This window comes from Phodopus roborovskii, unplaced genomic scaffold (assembly GCF_943737965.1).
Source record: "Phodopus roborovskii unplaced genomic scaffold, PHOROB, whole genome shotgun sequence".
Lineage (NCBI taxonomy): Eukaryota > Metazoa > Chordata > Mammalia > Rodentia > Cricetidae > Phodopus > Phodopus roborovskii.
In genome coordinates, this window is record NW_026125278.1 from 5,910,788 (window position 1) to 5,929,353 (window position 18,566).

Here is an 18,566-nt window from a genome sequence, read left to right on the forward strand (position 1 = left end):
GAGTGTGTGTGTGCACGTGTGTGTATGTAGGTGTTGTGTGTGTGTGTGCATGTATGTGCATGTATGCATGCTTGGGTGTGTATGTTTGTGTGTAGGGGTCTGACCCCAGTCATCATGCTTGTGTAACAAGCACTTCACCTACTGAGTCATCTCCTTCAGCTCCCTAGTTTTATTTCTTCCAAATTAAGTTTTTGATATTTGCTTTTGTTTTCTTAATTCTCAATCATCTTTTTCTGTGAAAATACTAAATGTATTATTTTGCACATTGCATCTACTTGCAATGGTTCCTATGCTGGCGGGGTAGACTTTGCTGCTGTTTTTGCCATTCGTTGTTGACGTCGGGGTATGTATACTTTTCACTTTTGGCACTCGTTCAGTTCCTTGCAAAATTGTCCGTGAAAAAGTTAAGGGACAAAGATAAAGTTGGGGTTTTTCAGCCTGTGGCAGCTGCTGACTTGGTGTCAGTGTAATCACCTATGAGGGCTCCTGTGAGTCAAGCTGCTGGTTTATATGCTTTGAAGATTTACATTCCATAGGATGCATCTGTTTACGGACAGCTTTCTTTCTGAGCAGATTTTAGAAGTCTGCTGATAGACTGAGAGGAATCTAGAATGTGCCAGACTGAAGGAAAAGCTGATGTGCTTGTTGTTCAAAGCAAGGGGCTTTGAATTGTGAACCAAAAGAGGCAAGCTGAGCAAATGCAGAACACAGAAATGCTCACAAGGGTGTGGCTGAGGGAAGCCCCGCCATTGGAAGAGGTTGGCTCCAGCCATCCCCCACCCTGCTTCGGAATGCCAGTTTCTTCAGGCAACTTCTCTCCCCTGGCTGTGTCCCCACAGCATGTCCGCCTGTCTACTGTTTCAGTTAGAATAATTAACTCACTCCCTGACGACTTACTTGTTTCTCTTTTGAGTCTTCCTCCAGGAAGTGGCAGGGATCTCCTGTGTGCTAAATCTGGCCTTTGACTGTTTCATAAATAAAGGTTTATGGGCACACAGCTATACCCATTTGTGCATGCATTTTATGTAGTTTTCCTCATGCAATAATGATGGATCCGAGTCATTGAAACAAAGACCAAAAAGCCCAGAGTATTGACTATTTGATTCCTCACAGGAGAAGGACGTTCTTCTACAACATGTTTCTCTAAGCATGTCACACCGCTTTCCACCTACATGAGTTGTAAGAGACTTAGAATGATGGGGCTGGGAAGAAGACTTGGCAGCTAGGAGCACATTTTGCTCTTATGGAAGACCCGGGTAAGGTTCCCAGCACCCACATGGTGGCTCACATGTAACTCCAGTTGTAGGGGATCCCATGCCTTCTGGCCTCTGTATCTGTATCAGGCATGCATGCGGTGAACATTACCGCATTGTGCGTGTACGTCTTGGAGGCAGCTGTGGTGAAGAAAGCCGGGCAGGCTGCACCCCTCGGTTGCTTCTGCATCTCACTAGCTGTGTGGTTTTCAGTACAAGGAGTGTCGCTTTTTCCCTGGAAGGTGGGGCTCACCCGTCCTTTCACAGAGACCCCTCAGAGACCAGAGTAACCCTGGCAGTGACTCCTGGTTTCCTCTCACTTTCTATTTCTTCTGGGACAGGTGTTTCCTTTCTCTTACACATAGACTAAAGCCAGTCCCGGGTGAGGTGGTGTTAAATGGCTGCTAGTGACCTCCCATCATTCCTGCTTTCAATGGCGCTGACCCAGGTCTACACCAAAGTTCACCTCAAATGGCCAGTGCCTGTTGCTGAAGGTGCAGCTACCTTGTGCTGACAGCATAAATACACCCATGCCAACACAGTATCTTGCTGAGTTCAGAAAACCCATCCATTAAAAGGGATGGTGTGTGAAGGGACACATTCTGAGATTGGTAAATTTCTGCCTAAGACAGTCTCAGTCCCAATCTGCCCCATGTGTAAGACAGCTCCTTCCCATCCATGAGTCTGTCCAGTGTGATTGGGCAGCTCCTTTCCATCCATGAGTCTATCCAGTGTGATTGGACAGCTCCTTTCCATCCATGAGTCTATCCAGTGTGATTGGGCAGCTCCCTTCCCATCCATGTGTCTATCCAGTGTGATTGGACAGCTCCTTTCCATCCATGAGTCTGTCCACTGTGATTGGGCAGCTCCTTTCCATCCATGAATCGTTTATTTTAAACTATTGACTTCTCTGCCAGCTTGAGAGTTGTTGTAAGGAATAGGAAAAATGATGTCAGCCCCAGGGGGTGGAAAATTAGGTGATAAAATGCTGTGTAACTGTGAACGTCTGGTAGTGTGGCCGGCTTCCTCCTTCTGTTAGGATTAAGTGTGTTCTCCCTCTCTCTCAGAGGGAATTGTCAAGCAGGCCGAAGGGATTGTAATAAAGGGTGGCTCTTATTTTTTCCTTTGTCCCCTAGCATTGTATCCTGAGAAGTTTACCTGATTGGCTTTGGTATCTTCCTTATTCAGTAATGGACCACAATGTGTACTCCATGGGGCTCTAGTGGAGATTCAGAGGAAATCATACACACAAATTTTCCTGCCATATGAGCCCTCAACACATAGTTATTGTTCCCACATTGATTTTCAAGCCTCATCACTGGGCAACAGGTGCTTTCGGTGTACATGGCCCAGTAGGTCTTCAAGTCTGTTCCAGATGCCACCATCAATTTTGTACTGTGATGTTCCCACCCATCCCTATTCTGGAAGTTCCTGGATACATTCTTCCAGGGTTCCAACCCTGAGGCTTTTGGTGAAGAGGTTGGCAGGGAAATTAGCATTTCTTTTGGCATTGTGTGTGTGTGTGTCTGATGAGTAAAAGAATGAAAAACAAAACAAAAACTGAGCACCTACAGGTGGCATTGTGATAGGGTCACAGGTCAGTCACCCTTTCTTTTCATCATGAATACACAATGACAGTTATTCTTCTCCTGAAGCATCCTTTAGGATCAGCTTTGGAGAGAGTGCATATCTCCCTCGTGAGTCTTAAATCACTCTTCAGGCTCAAGCAGTACATCTATTTAGTAGATCCCATGAAACAAAACAAAACAAACATAAAGTAAACACACACACTTACGCACGCACACACACACACACACTTACACACACTACCACCACTCTGGCTGCTTCTAAGGTTATCACTTATTATTATTGTTTTAATCATTAGTTTGTAGTACAGTCTATGAAGGTGACATTAACATAGTTCATATGAGTGCTTGTTTTTCTCATACTGGGTCAGCATTCCTTTCCCTCCTTGGAGATTTTGTATTTATAAATGCCAAAGAAAAGCATTCAAGGAAGGAGAAACTTGGGTAGAGAATTTGAAGACTTTTCTTGGAAGATTTCAAGGAGAAAAAAAAAATCAGAGAAGAAGGGAGGGATAGAGGAGGAAGAGGGGCAGGGGGAGGAGTGGAAAGGGAAGGGGGAAAGAGAGGAGAGGGAGATAGAGTTGAATTTAATATCCCTAATTCTTATGTGCCACAGTATAACTGAATTATGGTATTTAGATGCAAAATAGCTAAGATATTTTTTAATTTCCCTTGTGAAAGTTGGAGATGGTCCTTATATTAGCTCTAAGACTCGAGAGAAAACTCGAGTTGATTTAAGTTGATGAAGATTTCTTCTTGTTTTACCTAACATTTTCGCAGTAGTTTTTCCTGTCATTAAATCTATTCCTATGAAAACGTAAACAGGCATGCATGCTACATCAACCTTTATTTTTGAATATTGGAAAGAGACAAAATTCACAGCAACAATAGCAACAACCCCAATCAAAGTGTCTTCCTTTGCCAACAGAATAAAGAATTTCAGTGATTGAGGTGCAGCAGAGTGTAATAAAATGTAGAAGACCAAAGAAAGCCAAAAGGCGCTGCTAAAATAGGGCTCTGTGAAAAGGAATGAGTGTGTTTAATAGAGGGTTCTGTTGTTACAAATTTTGTTGGATGATTATATCTTCAGATAACGTCTAATAAGGGGAGGGGTTCATAGTGCCTTTCTTCCTTTATTGTCTGAAAATAATTTGAACTTCTAAGTTCCATAAGCCAACCTCAATCTTTCTCCTGTAAGAATTCCTATTTAAAAATTATCTTTCTTTTGTGTACGTGACTCTTGTTTGTTTGTTTGCATGTATTTATGTGCGCCTGGTGCTTACAGAAGTCAGAAGAGAACATCCGACCACCTGAAATTAGTTATAGGTGGCTGTGAGTCAGCACATGGGTGCTGGGAACTGAGCCTGGCTCTTCTGAAAAAGCAGCCAGCCCTCATAACTGCTCAGCCATGTCTCCAGCCCTAAGAATGAGGAAAATGTAGACTCGTGTGGTGAGTTCTTCCCCTGTGGTGGCATACTGTTTATGATTTATTAAAGCCACTGGTATTCAAAATAGCAAAGCTGCCATACTGGTTAACCATAGAAGCCAGGCAGTGGTGGCACACACCTTTAATCCCAGGACTCAGGAGACAGAGTCAGATGGATCTCTCTGAGTTCAAGGCCACCCAGGGCTACACGAGATTGAATCAATCTAAAAGAGAAACAGAGCTCACACCTTTAATCCCAGCACTAGGGAGGTGGATAATGGAGTGATATGGCTGGGCAGAGAAAGGGATTAAAGGAGGAAGAAACAGGAATGGAGAGCTTTTTGCCTCTGAGGATTCATGGAGACAGGATTTCCATTTTAGCTGGGTAGAGATAAGGTCTACTGGCTTGGCTGCTTTGCATCTATGATCTTTAGCTTGAAGCTTGAAACCCAATATCTGCCTCTGGGTCTTTCATTTTTCATTTGCATTCCTGTACCTTCTATTCCCTTTCATAACTTGAGAAGAACTTGAAGCTGTATTATTAAAGTTTCTTAGAAATAAGTGAAAACAAATTTCCCCATATTGAATTAAAAGTGACCTAAATTTTCTAAATAGTCTGCAAGATGATAAATCTTGTTTCTTGGACAAATCATTCATGGCAGTGTATAGGGCATTGTTGAATGCAGGGCCAGATTTAGAGATTATCCATGCTAACTAGGACATGCACAAATGAGAACGAGCAAGATTGAGTGTGAGCTCAATGTTAGTGTTTGTTTACTAGGGTGCCCTGTGAGGTCAAAGAGGAGAACCATGTTGTAGAGAGAGGACCAGGGAGGACAGAGACATGACTTATAAAGACAATGCATTCTGGGGAGAGAGCATTGGTGTGATTGGCACTTGAGGTTAAATCTTAGTTGTGTAGCTAGAGCTATGAACCTGTTTTCACCTTGTTCCAAATCTAGAAAGTAGAGAGAATCCACTAGGTGTCTGGACCATGTTGGTACTAATATTGAAATGTTAATATTGGAAGAAAGTGTGGAGAATGCACAGTGCTTGTGCATTCACTTCATGTAAATATTTTCCTTCAGTGTGTCTATTCAATTTATATTGAGGAGGACTTGTTTCATCTGTAGATATGAGCAGCTCAGACTGGTGTGCACCTATGTGTTATGATTCTCATCACCGTGTTTATCAAAAGAGGGGAACCAGGCTGCACAGCAATGGGATTGATATCAAAACATTGCAGCTATTTCTCGTAGTCAAAGCGGCTGCCAGATAATGGTGCCAGCTGACATTCACTGGTTACTGTACACCAGCCATTGCTCTATGGGTCACTTGCAACTCACAATTATACATAATAGGTGCTGTCATTATCCCATTGTATAGATGGGAAAGGGAAGAAAAAAAAAACCCAAGTACTTTCCCAGGTCCCTATAGCTGGCAATTGGTACAGGCCATCTGGCTGGAAGTCTTATTGCTTCCCTGCTTCCAAGAAGCCATGAGTGCTGAACGACAGACAAACCATCTCTTTCATGCTGTCTCAGGGCTGGTGACCAGACCCCAGGAAATCAGACTGAGAAAAGCCATCTTAACTGTTTGCGCCCCAGTTATAAAGAGAGATGGCTCTTTATGAAGAGTCGTCAACTTCTTCATAATGGAATGACATCCATGTGTGTGCCCTAGAAAAATCTACACTGCTCTCACAGATGCATAAATATTTAGTTACAGCTTCATGAAACACATAATTCTGTCTAAAATCCATCACTGGCCCCCAGGAGTTATCACCAACTTGAGGCAAAGAAGCCCTGAGACAATGAAACCCACTTGAGTGCAGCCAGCAATGATAACATTTATGAATCCACTGTAGATGTGAATATTCAGAAGGGAGGTCTTGCAGACATTATTTGCAGACAGTTGATAAATCTGAATCCCTGTATGTTTCAAGACAGAAATCCCTGTACGTTTTCTTGTGCAGAGCCTGGCCAGGGTTTGTTCAGAGTATTACGGTAGGACACGGGCACTCCATTCATGACTTGGCTTCTTAAGTCTCAGAAGTGTGAGTAAGGACCACCCAAGGCACCTGTATCAGTGATGATGGAAATTCCTATCAGGCCATCATACCTGAGGGGAGAGAGTTGGAAGCAGGCCTTTTCTGAGTAGATGTTCCTTGATCTTCCCCGCCTGGGTTCTGGTTTGGAGGGTGCCCTAAGTGTTCATCTCTAGCCTTAAGAACCCTTTCATGCAAAACTGGACAAGTGACTATTATTTATGAGTGATAATTGCAAATAATGTTCATTGAGCACATGCTTGCCAGACACATTCCTGGGCACTTTATGCCCAGGTTGTATAGATGGAAGAATTACATCCATTTGGAGTTAATGGTAGCTGAACAAAGATGCCCCCAGAGCCTCCTGAATCAAAGCTCATCCTCTCCAAATGAGGCCATTCATGCACACTAAGCAATTGCCACGGCTGTAGATCTCTGCCTACGTTGTACACAGTGAGTGAGGTTCTAACACTGATGTCCTAGTCCTTGGCTACAGAACTGGGGGAGGATGGCCTCAACTCTTGTCTGGGTCATTATCTACTGACTCTTTTAGGAATCCCATGCTGGACTTGATACTTCTGCTTCAGGTTCAAATGCTGTGGTTGTCTGAGTGAGATGTCCCCATAATCTTGGTTCCCAGTTGCTGGTGTTTGCTGTGGAGTCTATGGAGGCATGGCCTTGTTAGAAGAAGTTATGTCAGTAGAAGCAAGCTTTGGGAGTTTGAAGACTCATGCCATTGTGAATTCATTTTTCTGCTTCATGCTTGCTGTTCAAGATGTTAACTTCCTCCTGCCACCATGCCTGGTTCTAACCCCCTGGGACCATAAACTCAAATAAGTTGTCTTGCTCATAGTATTTTATCACAGCTATGGAAATGTAGCTAATGCATTTAACCATCTGGCTATGTCCTTTTGGATCTAACTCATTTCTCAGGGAATGTGCCCACTCAAGCTTGCTCAGATGTCCAGACAGATCTTGTCGTGTAACTGCAGCTGGACTTAAATCAATGATCATCCTTTCCTAGCTGAGATAATATACATGTCTTGGGGTTTCACTTGAAAGTTCTGACCTCTCATGTGCCTTGAATGATCACTGGCCTGGAGTGGCCACACTCTACTTGCATGCTGTCTTATTAGCAATATAACACCTTGGATCATGACCTCTTTATATGCTATCTATGAAGTAGATAACTGGTGTACAGCATGTACAGCACAAGATTCATGGGACTCACTCAAATATCAATTAATATAATTTTATTCGGGGAGGAATCACTTGCCTGCCATACAGATGACTGCTGCAAGCCCATGCTCTGAGGATCCACACAGGCTGCCTTCTGTGACCCTATCAGGAGCCAGGGAGAGCATGCCTGTCCTGAACCCCAGACCAAATATTACAAGCTCACCTATGCACCTGTGACCATGTCCAAATGGGCGTACTCGGTGCTGTGGCTGGGTGAATCTCTCACTACATATCTAGTCTCCATTTTGTCTTTCTGGGATTTCTCTCTCTCTTTCTCTGTCTCTCTCTCACACTATCATGCTTATTTAATCATTCATTCATTTATTTATTGTGTGTGTGTGTGTGTTTGTGTGTAGATGAGCATGCTATCGTGTATGTGATGGTCAGAGGACAACTTGAAGGAGTTGGTTCTCTCCTTTTACCATGTAAATCTGGAGGCCACCATACTTGGTGGCAGGTACCTTTACCATCTCACGAGCCATGGGCCTCCTTTCTCTGGCCAGCTGTGCCTGTGATCTTAGGTTGTGGAAATCATAAAACCTACCTTCCTGTTCCTGTTTTCCCAGGAAGGGGACTTTTTTTTTGATGTCATTAGAACTAACCCACTCTTCCTGTACTGGGATCTTTTGTGTGTTTTCATTAAGTATTCTGTGTCATCATGCAAGCAGAGGAGGTGGTTAGTAGCACTATCCATTCATTCATGACACATTTATCAAGTTCCTATTTAAGATCCAGGCAATGTGCTGAGTGCTGGAGTTGCCATGGTGACCGAGATAGAACTTTCCCCTGCTTTCATAGGTTATTGCTTCGGAATGAATCACACAAAAGGAGGCACTTGCAATACAATTTGATAAAGATTCCGAGGCAATAGCAAGTATCTTGAGAATGCATCAAAGAAACCACCTACTCCATGTTTGAAGGGCTAAGATAGATTACCCGGAGGAAGTAACACTGAAGACATAAAGGGCTGGATGAAAGAAGGCAGATGAAGAGGTTGGTAGTCAGGGCATGAGAAGAAAGGGACAGATTGAGAAAGATTCGAGGCAGAGAAAGCAGCTCATCCACAATGAGTTCTGGACAGCAGAAGCAGAGTTGCAGTAGGGTGAGAACAGACATGATACTGTAGAGACTGTGTATGGGGTACAGGTATGAGGGTCACATAACCACCACCTGTCTGTTAGATTCCCTGTGTCTCACGAGCTAAGCTACTGCAGCTTGAATACACAATGGCAAAAGATGGGGCCAAGGAGTAGGGGCTGTAGAGTGTTCCCATAAAATAGGGATGGCTATTTTAGTCCTGGGCAGCCACCATCCATGCTATTACAAGGGCTCAAGCAGCCAAGTCTCTTCTTCCCCTAGGCAGAATCTCTGAGGCTCAAGACACTCTTTCCCAAGTGAGTACATTTACCCAGCGTTGTCTCTGCCTGATACGGGCACTATTTCCACTTGAAACAAAGCTTAAGCTTGCAGAGTCACCAGGGGCCTCAAAGGGTGCTGGTGGTTACTTCCACTGGTGCAAACAGAGGCACTGAAGCTTAGTGACAATCAGCCACTTGTCACAAGCCACCAAGCTGTGGTGGAATTGGTGCCTGCACTGATCCCAGAGTTACTGTAACAGCACAACATCATCTTCTCGGTCACCAGTGCAATCTTTTGGAGAACCCCGTGTACTGTTTTGTCATATTTCTCACTGGCATCCGTCCCACCTGAATGTTTCCTTAACATGCTCTCATGTATCTGAGGATGACCTTGACCTACCTAACCATCCTAGAATGGCCTTGAACTTCTGATCCCTGCTGCTACCACATCCCAAGTGCTCTGACTGCAGATGTGCTCCACCGACATACCCACGCTATGTGGTACCGAGAATGAAACCTAGGGCAGTCTAACAGCTGAGCTCCATCCCCCAGCACCTTATTGTTCCTTGTTTGGAAATGTTTCCCAAAGGTTAGATCCAAGATTTTGGGGGGTGCGTCTCTAAGACTCTCCCATCCTAGATAGGCAGGATTCAATGCAGACACGACACCCTGAACGTTTGTATGTCAAATGAACAAGAGCTTGCCCCTGCGGCTACATCTCCAAGATTTGAGATGGCCTCCCATTTGCCATGTTCAATAAGGAAACAAGAGCTGTTTTTGATGTTGGCTAGTACTTCCAAACTCTCAGAGGAACTGGTGGCTTCCCATGTAGTGATTGTTCAGTCAGTCCTCAGCATCCTAAATGAGAGCAGCAGAAGAGGTTCCTTCTTCCTAACCCAGGCTTGCACTGCATGCTGCTTACTATTTACTCTGATTTTTACCACTTTTATTACACTTTAATATTCAACATCTATACTCAACTCAACGCTACCGGGTTCTCTGACCCTTCACTCACTGCCGCCTCACCTCCCAAACACCAGCACCAAGTCCTGTGGATGCCAGCCACAGAAATGGACGACACTGTCTTAATCAATAAATCACCAGCCTTTCATTAAGTGTCTCTCCATTAGAGGCTTGGCTCTGCATTCCTGAATGTGTTCTGGACGATATCACCAATTACTCTTCTCCTTTCTGGCAGCAAATAGAAAAAGCAATTTTCAAATTGTTTCCATTATCACAGGGCATTTTCTCAGAAACATCACTTTTTAAAAAATGGATGGGGTGGGCATGGAATTATTTCCAGTTAACACAGTCATGGAATTTTCTAGAAGAAAGCTGATTTCCATAGGGGCCCCTGTAAGTTTAAAATCAACAGAGTTAGTATGTATACTGACTCCGCCTTTACTAACCATGTGAAGAGGGTGTTTTTATCCACCATTTGGAAGCTATCAGTACCTAGAGCTGTTACAAGGAGAGGTTGCATGTTGCATAGAGGGTGTAGCCTTTTCCTGCGAGGGCCTGTTATTATTTTTTAAAGACCGCTTTCAAGAAGGATTGGAGAGACAGACTCAGTGGTCAAGGGCAATGCTGCTCTTGCAGAGGAACTGACTTTAAATTCATAATTGCCTGTAACTCCAGCTCCAAGAACTCTGACAGCAGTGAATTCCATGGGCACCTGCGCTCACATTCACAAACTCTCTCTCTCTCTCTCTCTCTCTCTCTCTCTCTCTCTCTCTGTCTGTCTCTCTCTCTCTCTCTCTCTCTCTCTCTCTCTCACACACACACACAATTAAAACCAAGTAAATGTTTAAAATTGTTATCAAGAGAATCATGTACCCTGTGTCCTTGGGGCGATCTGATGTATTTTTGTTTCACAGGAGCTCCTTTTTCCTTACGAAAGGCCAGTGGATGTGATGGTGCTTACATAAGTGTTCTGGATCCAACCTCTTACAGCCGTCTGATAACACGAAAAACTAAAGAGGCTGCGGCTTGGGTGCTTAGCTTTGGTTAGCCTTCTGCAATCAGATAACTGTATTTTTATCACAGAATGACGAAGTGGAATTTGTCCGAACCGGCTATGGGAAGGATATGGTCCGGGTTCTCCATATTCAGAGGGATGGAAAGTACCACAGCATCAAGGAGGTGGCCACGTCGGTACAGTTAACTCTGAGATCCAAAAAGGATTATCTGCACGGTGATAATTCTGACATCATCCCTACAGACACCATCAAGAACACGGTGCACGTCCTGGCGAAGCTCAAAGGGGTATAGTCATTCTTAGACGCTTGCTGCTCCTTGGTGCAGATTCAGCGCAAGCTCGTGTGGGGGCGGTGCTAGCTATTATTTTAAGCTCTCATTTCCTTTCAACCTATTTTTACGTACATGCCATTTTTAAATTTTTCCTTTCTATCCTAAAATTCTCAGGCTTACAGGAAAACTTGTTTCATTTCATTCTGTTCATTTACCTCATTAGTTAGGGAGAAAAGCTCCTGGGCAAATTAGCTTGTTTCCTCACATTAGAACTGTGGGCAACTCAAGGCCATGGGAAGATCTCAGCCTAAATTTAACACATTTCTCGTGCTTTTCTTTGAAACCTATAACTTTTAGACTCTGCATTGTAGCAGAAAGGGCCATTGCTGTGCAGCAAATGAGAATATTTATTATACGATATCCTACTTATTGGCAAAATCTGCTGCCTGCAGTTCTGTGCCACATTTCAGTTTTCTGATGGCTGTAACAAAATGCCCCACACTCCAGGGTGTGGGTTAGCAGCTCAGGGAAGGGGCTTATTTTGGCTCATTGTTTGAGGGTATAGTGGTTCTCAGTTTTCACAATGCTGTGACCCTTTATTAAGTTCCTTATGCTGTGTGGATGCCAATCATAAAATTATTCTTGTTGCTACTTAAGAACTATAATTTTGGTACTGTTATGAATCATAATGTACATATGTGCATTTTCCAATGGTCTTATGCGACCCCAGAGGGGTTTCAGGCCACAGGTTGAGAACCCCTGGTGTAGTGCATCACTGTGGAGAGGTCTTGGCTACAGGTGTGTAGGCAGTTAGTCATCCCCTTTCTGTGGTCAGGAAGCTGGGAGGTGCATGCTGGTGTTCGGCTTGCTTTTACCTTTTCATTCATTCTGAAGGGATGGGCACACTCACATTCAGGTGGTCTTCCCCTTACGGAAATGCTCACACAGACACACCCAAGACTGACTTCCTGTGGGAACACTGGAGTTCATTTGTAAACCTCATGAAAAGCCTCAGTATTGCAGGCACATAGAGAAAACATTCCGGACACTACTTTTTGTTTATCTACCTCTTTTCCTGCAAAGCAAGTTTATTTATTTCTTTATTTTAACACAGGATAGTGTTGGAGAGGTGGCTCAGTGGTCAAGAGACTGGCTGCTCTTCCAGACAACACTGGCTCCACCCCCATCATGGCTCACAAAGCATCTGTAATGCCAGTTCCAGGGGATCTAACACCCTCTTTCAGTTTCCATGGCAGCAGACATGAACATGGTACACAGACATGCATGCAGGCGAGGCACCCACACATATAAAATAAAAATAACAAAAAGGATTTACAAATAGAAGATAACTACAGAGACCCACACCCAGGAAGAGTGAAGGAAAATCGGGACTGGGCTGTTTCATCTCCTGAGATTCTCAGCCTGTGTTTCTCTTATTGGAAGAAACAACTCCTCAGGAAGGAGCCCCTGGGAGCATTTAGCAATTAGTTTTGGCTGGGTTGGCAGTAGATGCCTGGGATCCCAGCTCTGCCATGAGCTTGATGTTTTCCTGGGCTACATATAAAGGTTTATAATCTCAGAATGAGGTGTAGACAGAAAGGTTGTGAGTTCAAGATCAGACCGAGCTGTGTAGTCAGTGAGCCACTACTTCAAATAAACAAAACAACCAGATCAGCCCAAGCCTTTAAATGAGACCTTTTTGATTGCCAGTCTTCCTTTCTTTCTCTTTTACAGATAAAGAACATAGAGACCTTTGCCATGAACATCTGCGAGCACTTCCTTTCTTCTTTTAACCATGTCACCCGAGCCCATGTCTACGTGGAAGAGGTTCCCTGGAAGCGCTTGGAAAAGGTCTCATCATTTATGTTCTCAGTTTAACGAAAGAAATTGCTGGTGTGGTTTGTGCTGGAATGTGACTGGACACAACTTTGTCCTCCCTTTCAGAATGGAGTCAAGCATGTACATGCGTTCATTCACACCCCCACGGGAACACACTTTTGTGAGGTGGAGCAGATGAGGAGCGGTAAGGTGTCTTTTGTCGATGTCTTTGCTTTTCTGGCCCACAGCAATGCTTTTTATTAACACAGAGGAAAACTGTAGTGAATTTGTAAGCCTTTAAATCTGAGACTGGATTGAGCATTGAGCCTTTGGATTTTACATTACAAGGTTACCTTTTGCTGAAAGGTAGCAAAGGAAGTGATTCTTTTTATTACAAAATCTGCAGTTTGAGTGGTGAAAGTTTTCTGTTACCCAGTTTTGAAGTGAGACAGGACAAGAAAAAGCAAAGGCTGGAGGTGACAGGAATGAAAATCTCCAATTTTTTGCTGGCCAATATTTTTGGTCCAGTATCATGAGATAATGATAGTAACCGATATTTGAAATTACTAATGTTTCCCTGACATTTTACTTGCATAATAAAATACTAATAGTACTATAATCTCTTTAAAACCAGTCTCATTTAAAATAGCAATGACTATTACATAACTATATTTAGCAAGAAATTTAAAATGTAAATCTAACTATGAAACATTACTATAATGTAGACCTTATTAGTACCAAAAATTAATCTGAGCAAAGAAAATTCCCAAAGCTTGTGTTCCATTGATTTGTTGAATCGTCTGAAGCAGAATTAAATAATCCATTCAGATTATTGAATCTCTTTGAAGTAGAGAGCGTTGACGCACAATGACAAAGATGGCAGAAACTCAGCTATCTCAGTAAGAGGCTATCATGGTCATTGTGAACTCAGTGTTGACTTTGAACTTTTCCTGTTTCTATTTCATTTCTTCCTTCTTTATCCCTTAATGGTTCTAACTAGTTGAATTAAGGCTCTATAGTGCTAAGTCTGCCTCAATGTTTTGATAGCATGTCTAAAGTTATTTATAGAAAACGGATTGAAAAGTTGCTGTATTAAGCTGAAGAGATGATTGGGTCACCACATTCTTAGTGGTGTGGTAGAACTCCCTAGCTGAACTATTATCTAAAACACTCAGCCTTGCTCTCCATCTTGTCTCCCTTCCCTGCCTTCTCTGTCTCCTCAGTCTGGGTATTTCTCCCTTTCTTTCTTTACATGTGATTTTAAAGGCAAAAAAGAGAAACACATCCTAACTCAGGGCTGACATTATCTTCCTAAGCCGCAGTGACTACTGTCATGAAATCAGAAAAGTGTAAGCCGGTTCTGCTTAACTTTGTATATAGTTTTAAAGATTTTTAGTAGTCACTTTAGGAAATCAAAAAGGAATGAAGAAAACTATTTTTAATAATAGTTTAGCTTAATACAAAATGTTACTTATGAAATAAATACTAATTAAGTAAATGTCACTCTTGGAAATAAATCAAGTCTCCAAAGTCATGTGGACATTCTGTCAAGTAGAGCTTGAGTCACTTTAGCTAGATTCCGGGTGTTGACTGACAACAGGTGACTGGAGTCCACTGTATTGATCAGCATAGCTCTTACCTGGTTTTAGAGACTTTGGGAACTTAGCACACTTTTTATCCCAGTCTTTATCTTAGATTCAGAGACTAGAAACAACCCGAAGTAGACTTGAATAGAGCCTGATTAAAGCTAAATTCACTTATGGAAATCATCCGCTCAAAAGTGCTGGGGGTCATTCATCCATGCACTGTCTACTAAGCAAGTGGACCTTGAAGACTTGTTACATGCACAGAAGGTGGTGAGGAGATGCTCGGGACTTTCCCTGATGTCAGAGAATCTGCAGTAGATTTCACTATTAGAGATACATACACTTGTGAACAAATTCATTGCAACATGAAAGGCTAAAAACCACAGGTCATCCTACTGGAATGGAGATATTCCAAAACTCAACTCTTCTCAAAGCAATGCAGAAGGCTTTGGCAGAAGAGATGAAATGTTTCCATTGACTTTGCAGGATTATTTGCACTAGGCTGGTCATGAAAGAAGACGGGTCCACATGGAGAAACAGTGAGACTTGGAGGCACAGGGTGCAGAAAGGAGTGGAAGATGTGGATCATGGTGTCCTGAGCCCATGATGAGCCTACATTGGATAGATACTCATTTAACTGTTGAAGAGGCAAAACATTTGTAGAACAGGACTAAGGTCAATGAGTCTGATTTCTTGGGGGCCTCCGAGGGGCCTCCTGAGCTGAACTAGCTTGTATAGTCTAACTTAAAGGCAATTTGCATAGTAATCCACAGAACACATTGTAATTCTGTCAGGAATTACAGAGAGGGCTAGGATCACAATAAGCTGTGTTTGAATTTGAGCTTCACTAGTTAATAGCATGAGTATGAGCATGTGTGTGACAGTTCCTCGGTGGGTTTTCATTTGCAGTGTGAGGATTCTGAGGCCCACTTCTACAGTTAACCAGAGAAATAAAGGAGATGATTACATTTATTTTATTAAAGCTATAGGCATAGTACCTGGCATATAGGAAGTTCTTACATAGTAGCCATAATTATTATTTAGTTTGATGACAGAAAAGCAGAGATCTCTATCAATCAAGTGAGTGAATAAGCTTGTGTGTGTGTGTGTGTGTGTGCGCGTGAGCACGCGTGTGCTTGTATACATGTAAATGTCTATGGTCTTCATCAAACATTCATTTTGAATGCTTGTTTCCCAGCAGCTGGGGCTATTTTGGGAGCCCAGAGCACATTTAAGAGGTGGGACCTAGCTGGCAGGCAGAAGAATGACCTGATCTTTGATTCCTGGTCAGCTGCCATGCACACAGCTTCTGCCACACGCTCCCTCTGTTCTACTATGCTCTCCCTCTTATCGAGGGCTGAAATCCAGTGAAACACTGAGCCCAAATAAAGCTATTGTAGATTCACCTTGTTTGGCAGTTTTGATCAGAGTGTGGTGAGCAGGCTAGAAAGGCAAATGGTACTGAGATGCCTGAGGATTTGTTGCAGAGATGGAGGAGGCGGGAAGGCAGAGGAGAAGCACAGGTTGGTACTTGTTGTTTGAGCTTACTTTGTGAGGCTCTGATGCAATGTAACTGGTGCACCAGAGGTTGGAAGGAAGGAGTTACAAAAGTTGGGATTAAACTAGAAGGCCTGGGACCAGAGAGAATACACACATGAGTGAAGTTGGGAGGATAAAGATGGTGAGTTTTAGAATGTGGAATGGAGATAGATTGAGGATCATCAATGTGAATGTTGCCCCAGGGAAGGAAGTAATCCCAGAAAACAGAAATAATGTATAACGCATGTTGGCCAGATTCTATAAAGGAACAAGCCTGGTAGAATAAACATGTACATATCGAAGGGTGATTAGTAGGTTGGCTTACAGGATGTGGTCCAGGTAGTCCAGCAATTGCCGTCTCACACTGAAGAGCCCAAGAATCCTGTAGTTGGTTGCCTCATCTGTAAGACTGGATGTCTCAGCTGTGAAGGCCCGGAGGGTTCCTGGAGAGCCACTGGTCTTCAGTCTGTGTTGGACACCTCAAGAACCTCGTTCTAATACCGGTGAAAGGGTGGGGCCTCAGTTCACGGTATAGATGCACTTGCCAGCAAGAGTGAAGGCAAGCAAGCAAAAAGCAAAGTTTCCTTCTTCCATGTCCTTTTATCTGGGTCGCCACTAGTACGTGCTGCCCACATTTAGGGTGGGTCTTCCTGCGTCAAACAATCTGATCAAGACAGTTCCTGACAGGAGTGCCTGGTGGCTGGTGCTTTCCTTGTTTTCAGAGGCAGTCCAGTTGACAAGCAAGACTAGCCACCATGTAAAGTGAGAACAGGGGACGTAAGGGGGCCCAGGGAAGATTCCCTAGTTTGAGACTTCGGCAGAAGGCTGGTCGGAGAGACGGAAGATGGAGGTGAAAGAGTGTGGTGTCTGGAGAAAGTGTGTCACAGAAGGAGAAGAAAACTACGCTTTCATTCAGGATGGTTGCAGGGGCAGCAGGACGTGCTTCTACGAGACCCATATGCAATGGCCTAGAACTCAGGCTTCTTCCTACAAGCCCAGTCTGTTGTCGGGGTAGACATGATTCAGCTCAGCAGCATGGAAGTTAGATGGAATCCTAGGCAACCTTACCTTCCTATTTTGAGGGTTCATCTTGATGATAAATTGCCATGTCAGATAAGTGGAGATGTAAAGACATAAGTACCAGGTCATTAATGACCCATAGTACTTCCCCTGGCAAGACTCATACGGTCACATTCCAATGAGGAAGATCACAAAAAATATGGTCTCACTGAGTGTCCAAGCAGAAGATGAAATTGATTTGATATCTGCTACAGGAAGGTTAAGAAATCCAGGTTAAAAGATGGCTGAAGAGGAACTCAGGAGATGGTAAACATCCCTGGTGATTTCTACAAAGATTCTTTCAGACAGGGAAGTGGATGCGGAAGTTACCGGTGGCCAAGTCCAAGGCACTGCTGCTGATCAAAGACAACAGTTCTCTTCCCACTGGTGTGCCAGGAGTTAGTATCTGCCTGACTTCTGATCACAAGGCTGCCGCTGCCTAAGTTCTAATCACAGAGCTCGCTGGAGCTGCACAGTAGAAAGGGCAGCCTCAGAAGCACTTCAGGTCCTTTGCTTTTGCAGACGGATACAAGGCTCCTGGGAACAGACAGCCCTGTGGCAGTTTGCCCAGAAGTTCCAATCCACTCATTTGGAGCTCATGCTGCTCTGATAACCTGCAGGCCTGGCAGGACTGGGGTAAGAGGACAGTTGTGCAGTGAGTGGGTTCCAGCCCTGCGTGCACTGAACGCAACTGTGTGCATACACACACGTGAAACCATCTGTATCTTTCTTTCGAGAGTAGGGGTGTGTGTGTGTGTGTGTGTGTGTGTGTGTGTGTGTGTGTGTGTGTGTTTTGTGGGGCAAAGTCCAGTTCCCAATTTGCTTATTATCTAAGAATTAGAATGGAAGAAATTGTGATGTGAAGTCATGTTATAATCATCATAAGCAATGCCCATGGACAGATGGCTCAGAGGCTAAGAACTCTCACTGTGAAGGCATGAAGACTTGGGTTTGAATCAGTAGTACACAGTGCATGGATGCTTGTGCATGGGAACTCAGGACATGGAGGGTAAGACATTCTGACGCCAAGAGCTTGCTGGTCAGCCAGCCTAGCCAAAATGGTGACCTTACAGAGACCCAGTCCCAAGGTTATTAGGTGAAGAGTGACAGAGGTGCATGCACTCACACACATGCACACACACACACATACACACACACCAACACATAAACATGCACACACACCAACACACACACACATAAACATGCACGCACACCAACACAGACACACACACACACTCATACACCAACACATAAAAAAACAAAAAAGAAGCATTGTCCTTGTGTCCTTGTGTAGGACACAGTGACGGCCTATTTTACAAACCTTCGCGGTTTGTTGGGGGCTTGTTAGAATTGTGAGCACCCTCCCTACCACAGCACATGTCCTCAGTCACACATCTTCCATGTA

The 18,566-nt window shown here is 43.7% G+C and overlaps 1 protein-coding gene across 1 annotated transcript in view; it reads left to right on the forward strand.

Annotated features, from left to right (window-relative positions):
- Positions 1-18,566, forward strand: part of LOC127229878 (uricase) — a 36,070-nt gene that overhangs the window by 2,491 nt on the left and 15,013 nt on the right. Inside the window, exons 2-4 of the mRNA XM_051194952.1 lie at positions 10,956-11,174; positions 12,894-13,010; positions 13,104-13,182. Coding sequence (XP_051050909.1) covers positions 10,956-11,174; positions 12,894-13,010; positions 13,104-13,182 — 415 coding nt within the window. The remainder of the gene's footprint in view (positions 1-10,955; positions 11,175-12,893; positions 13,011-13,103; positions 13,183-18,566) is intronic.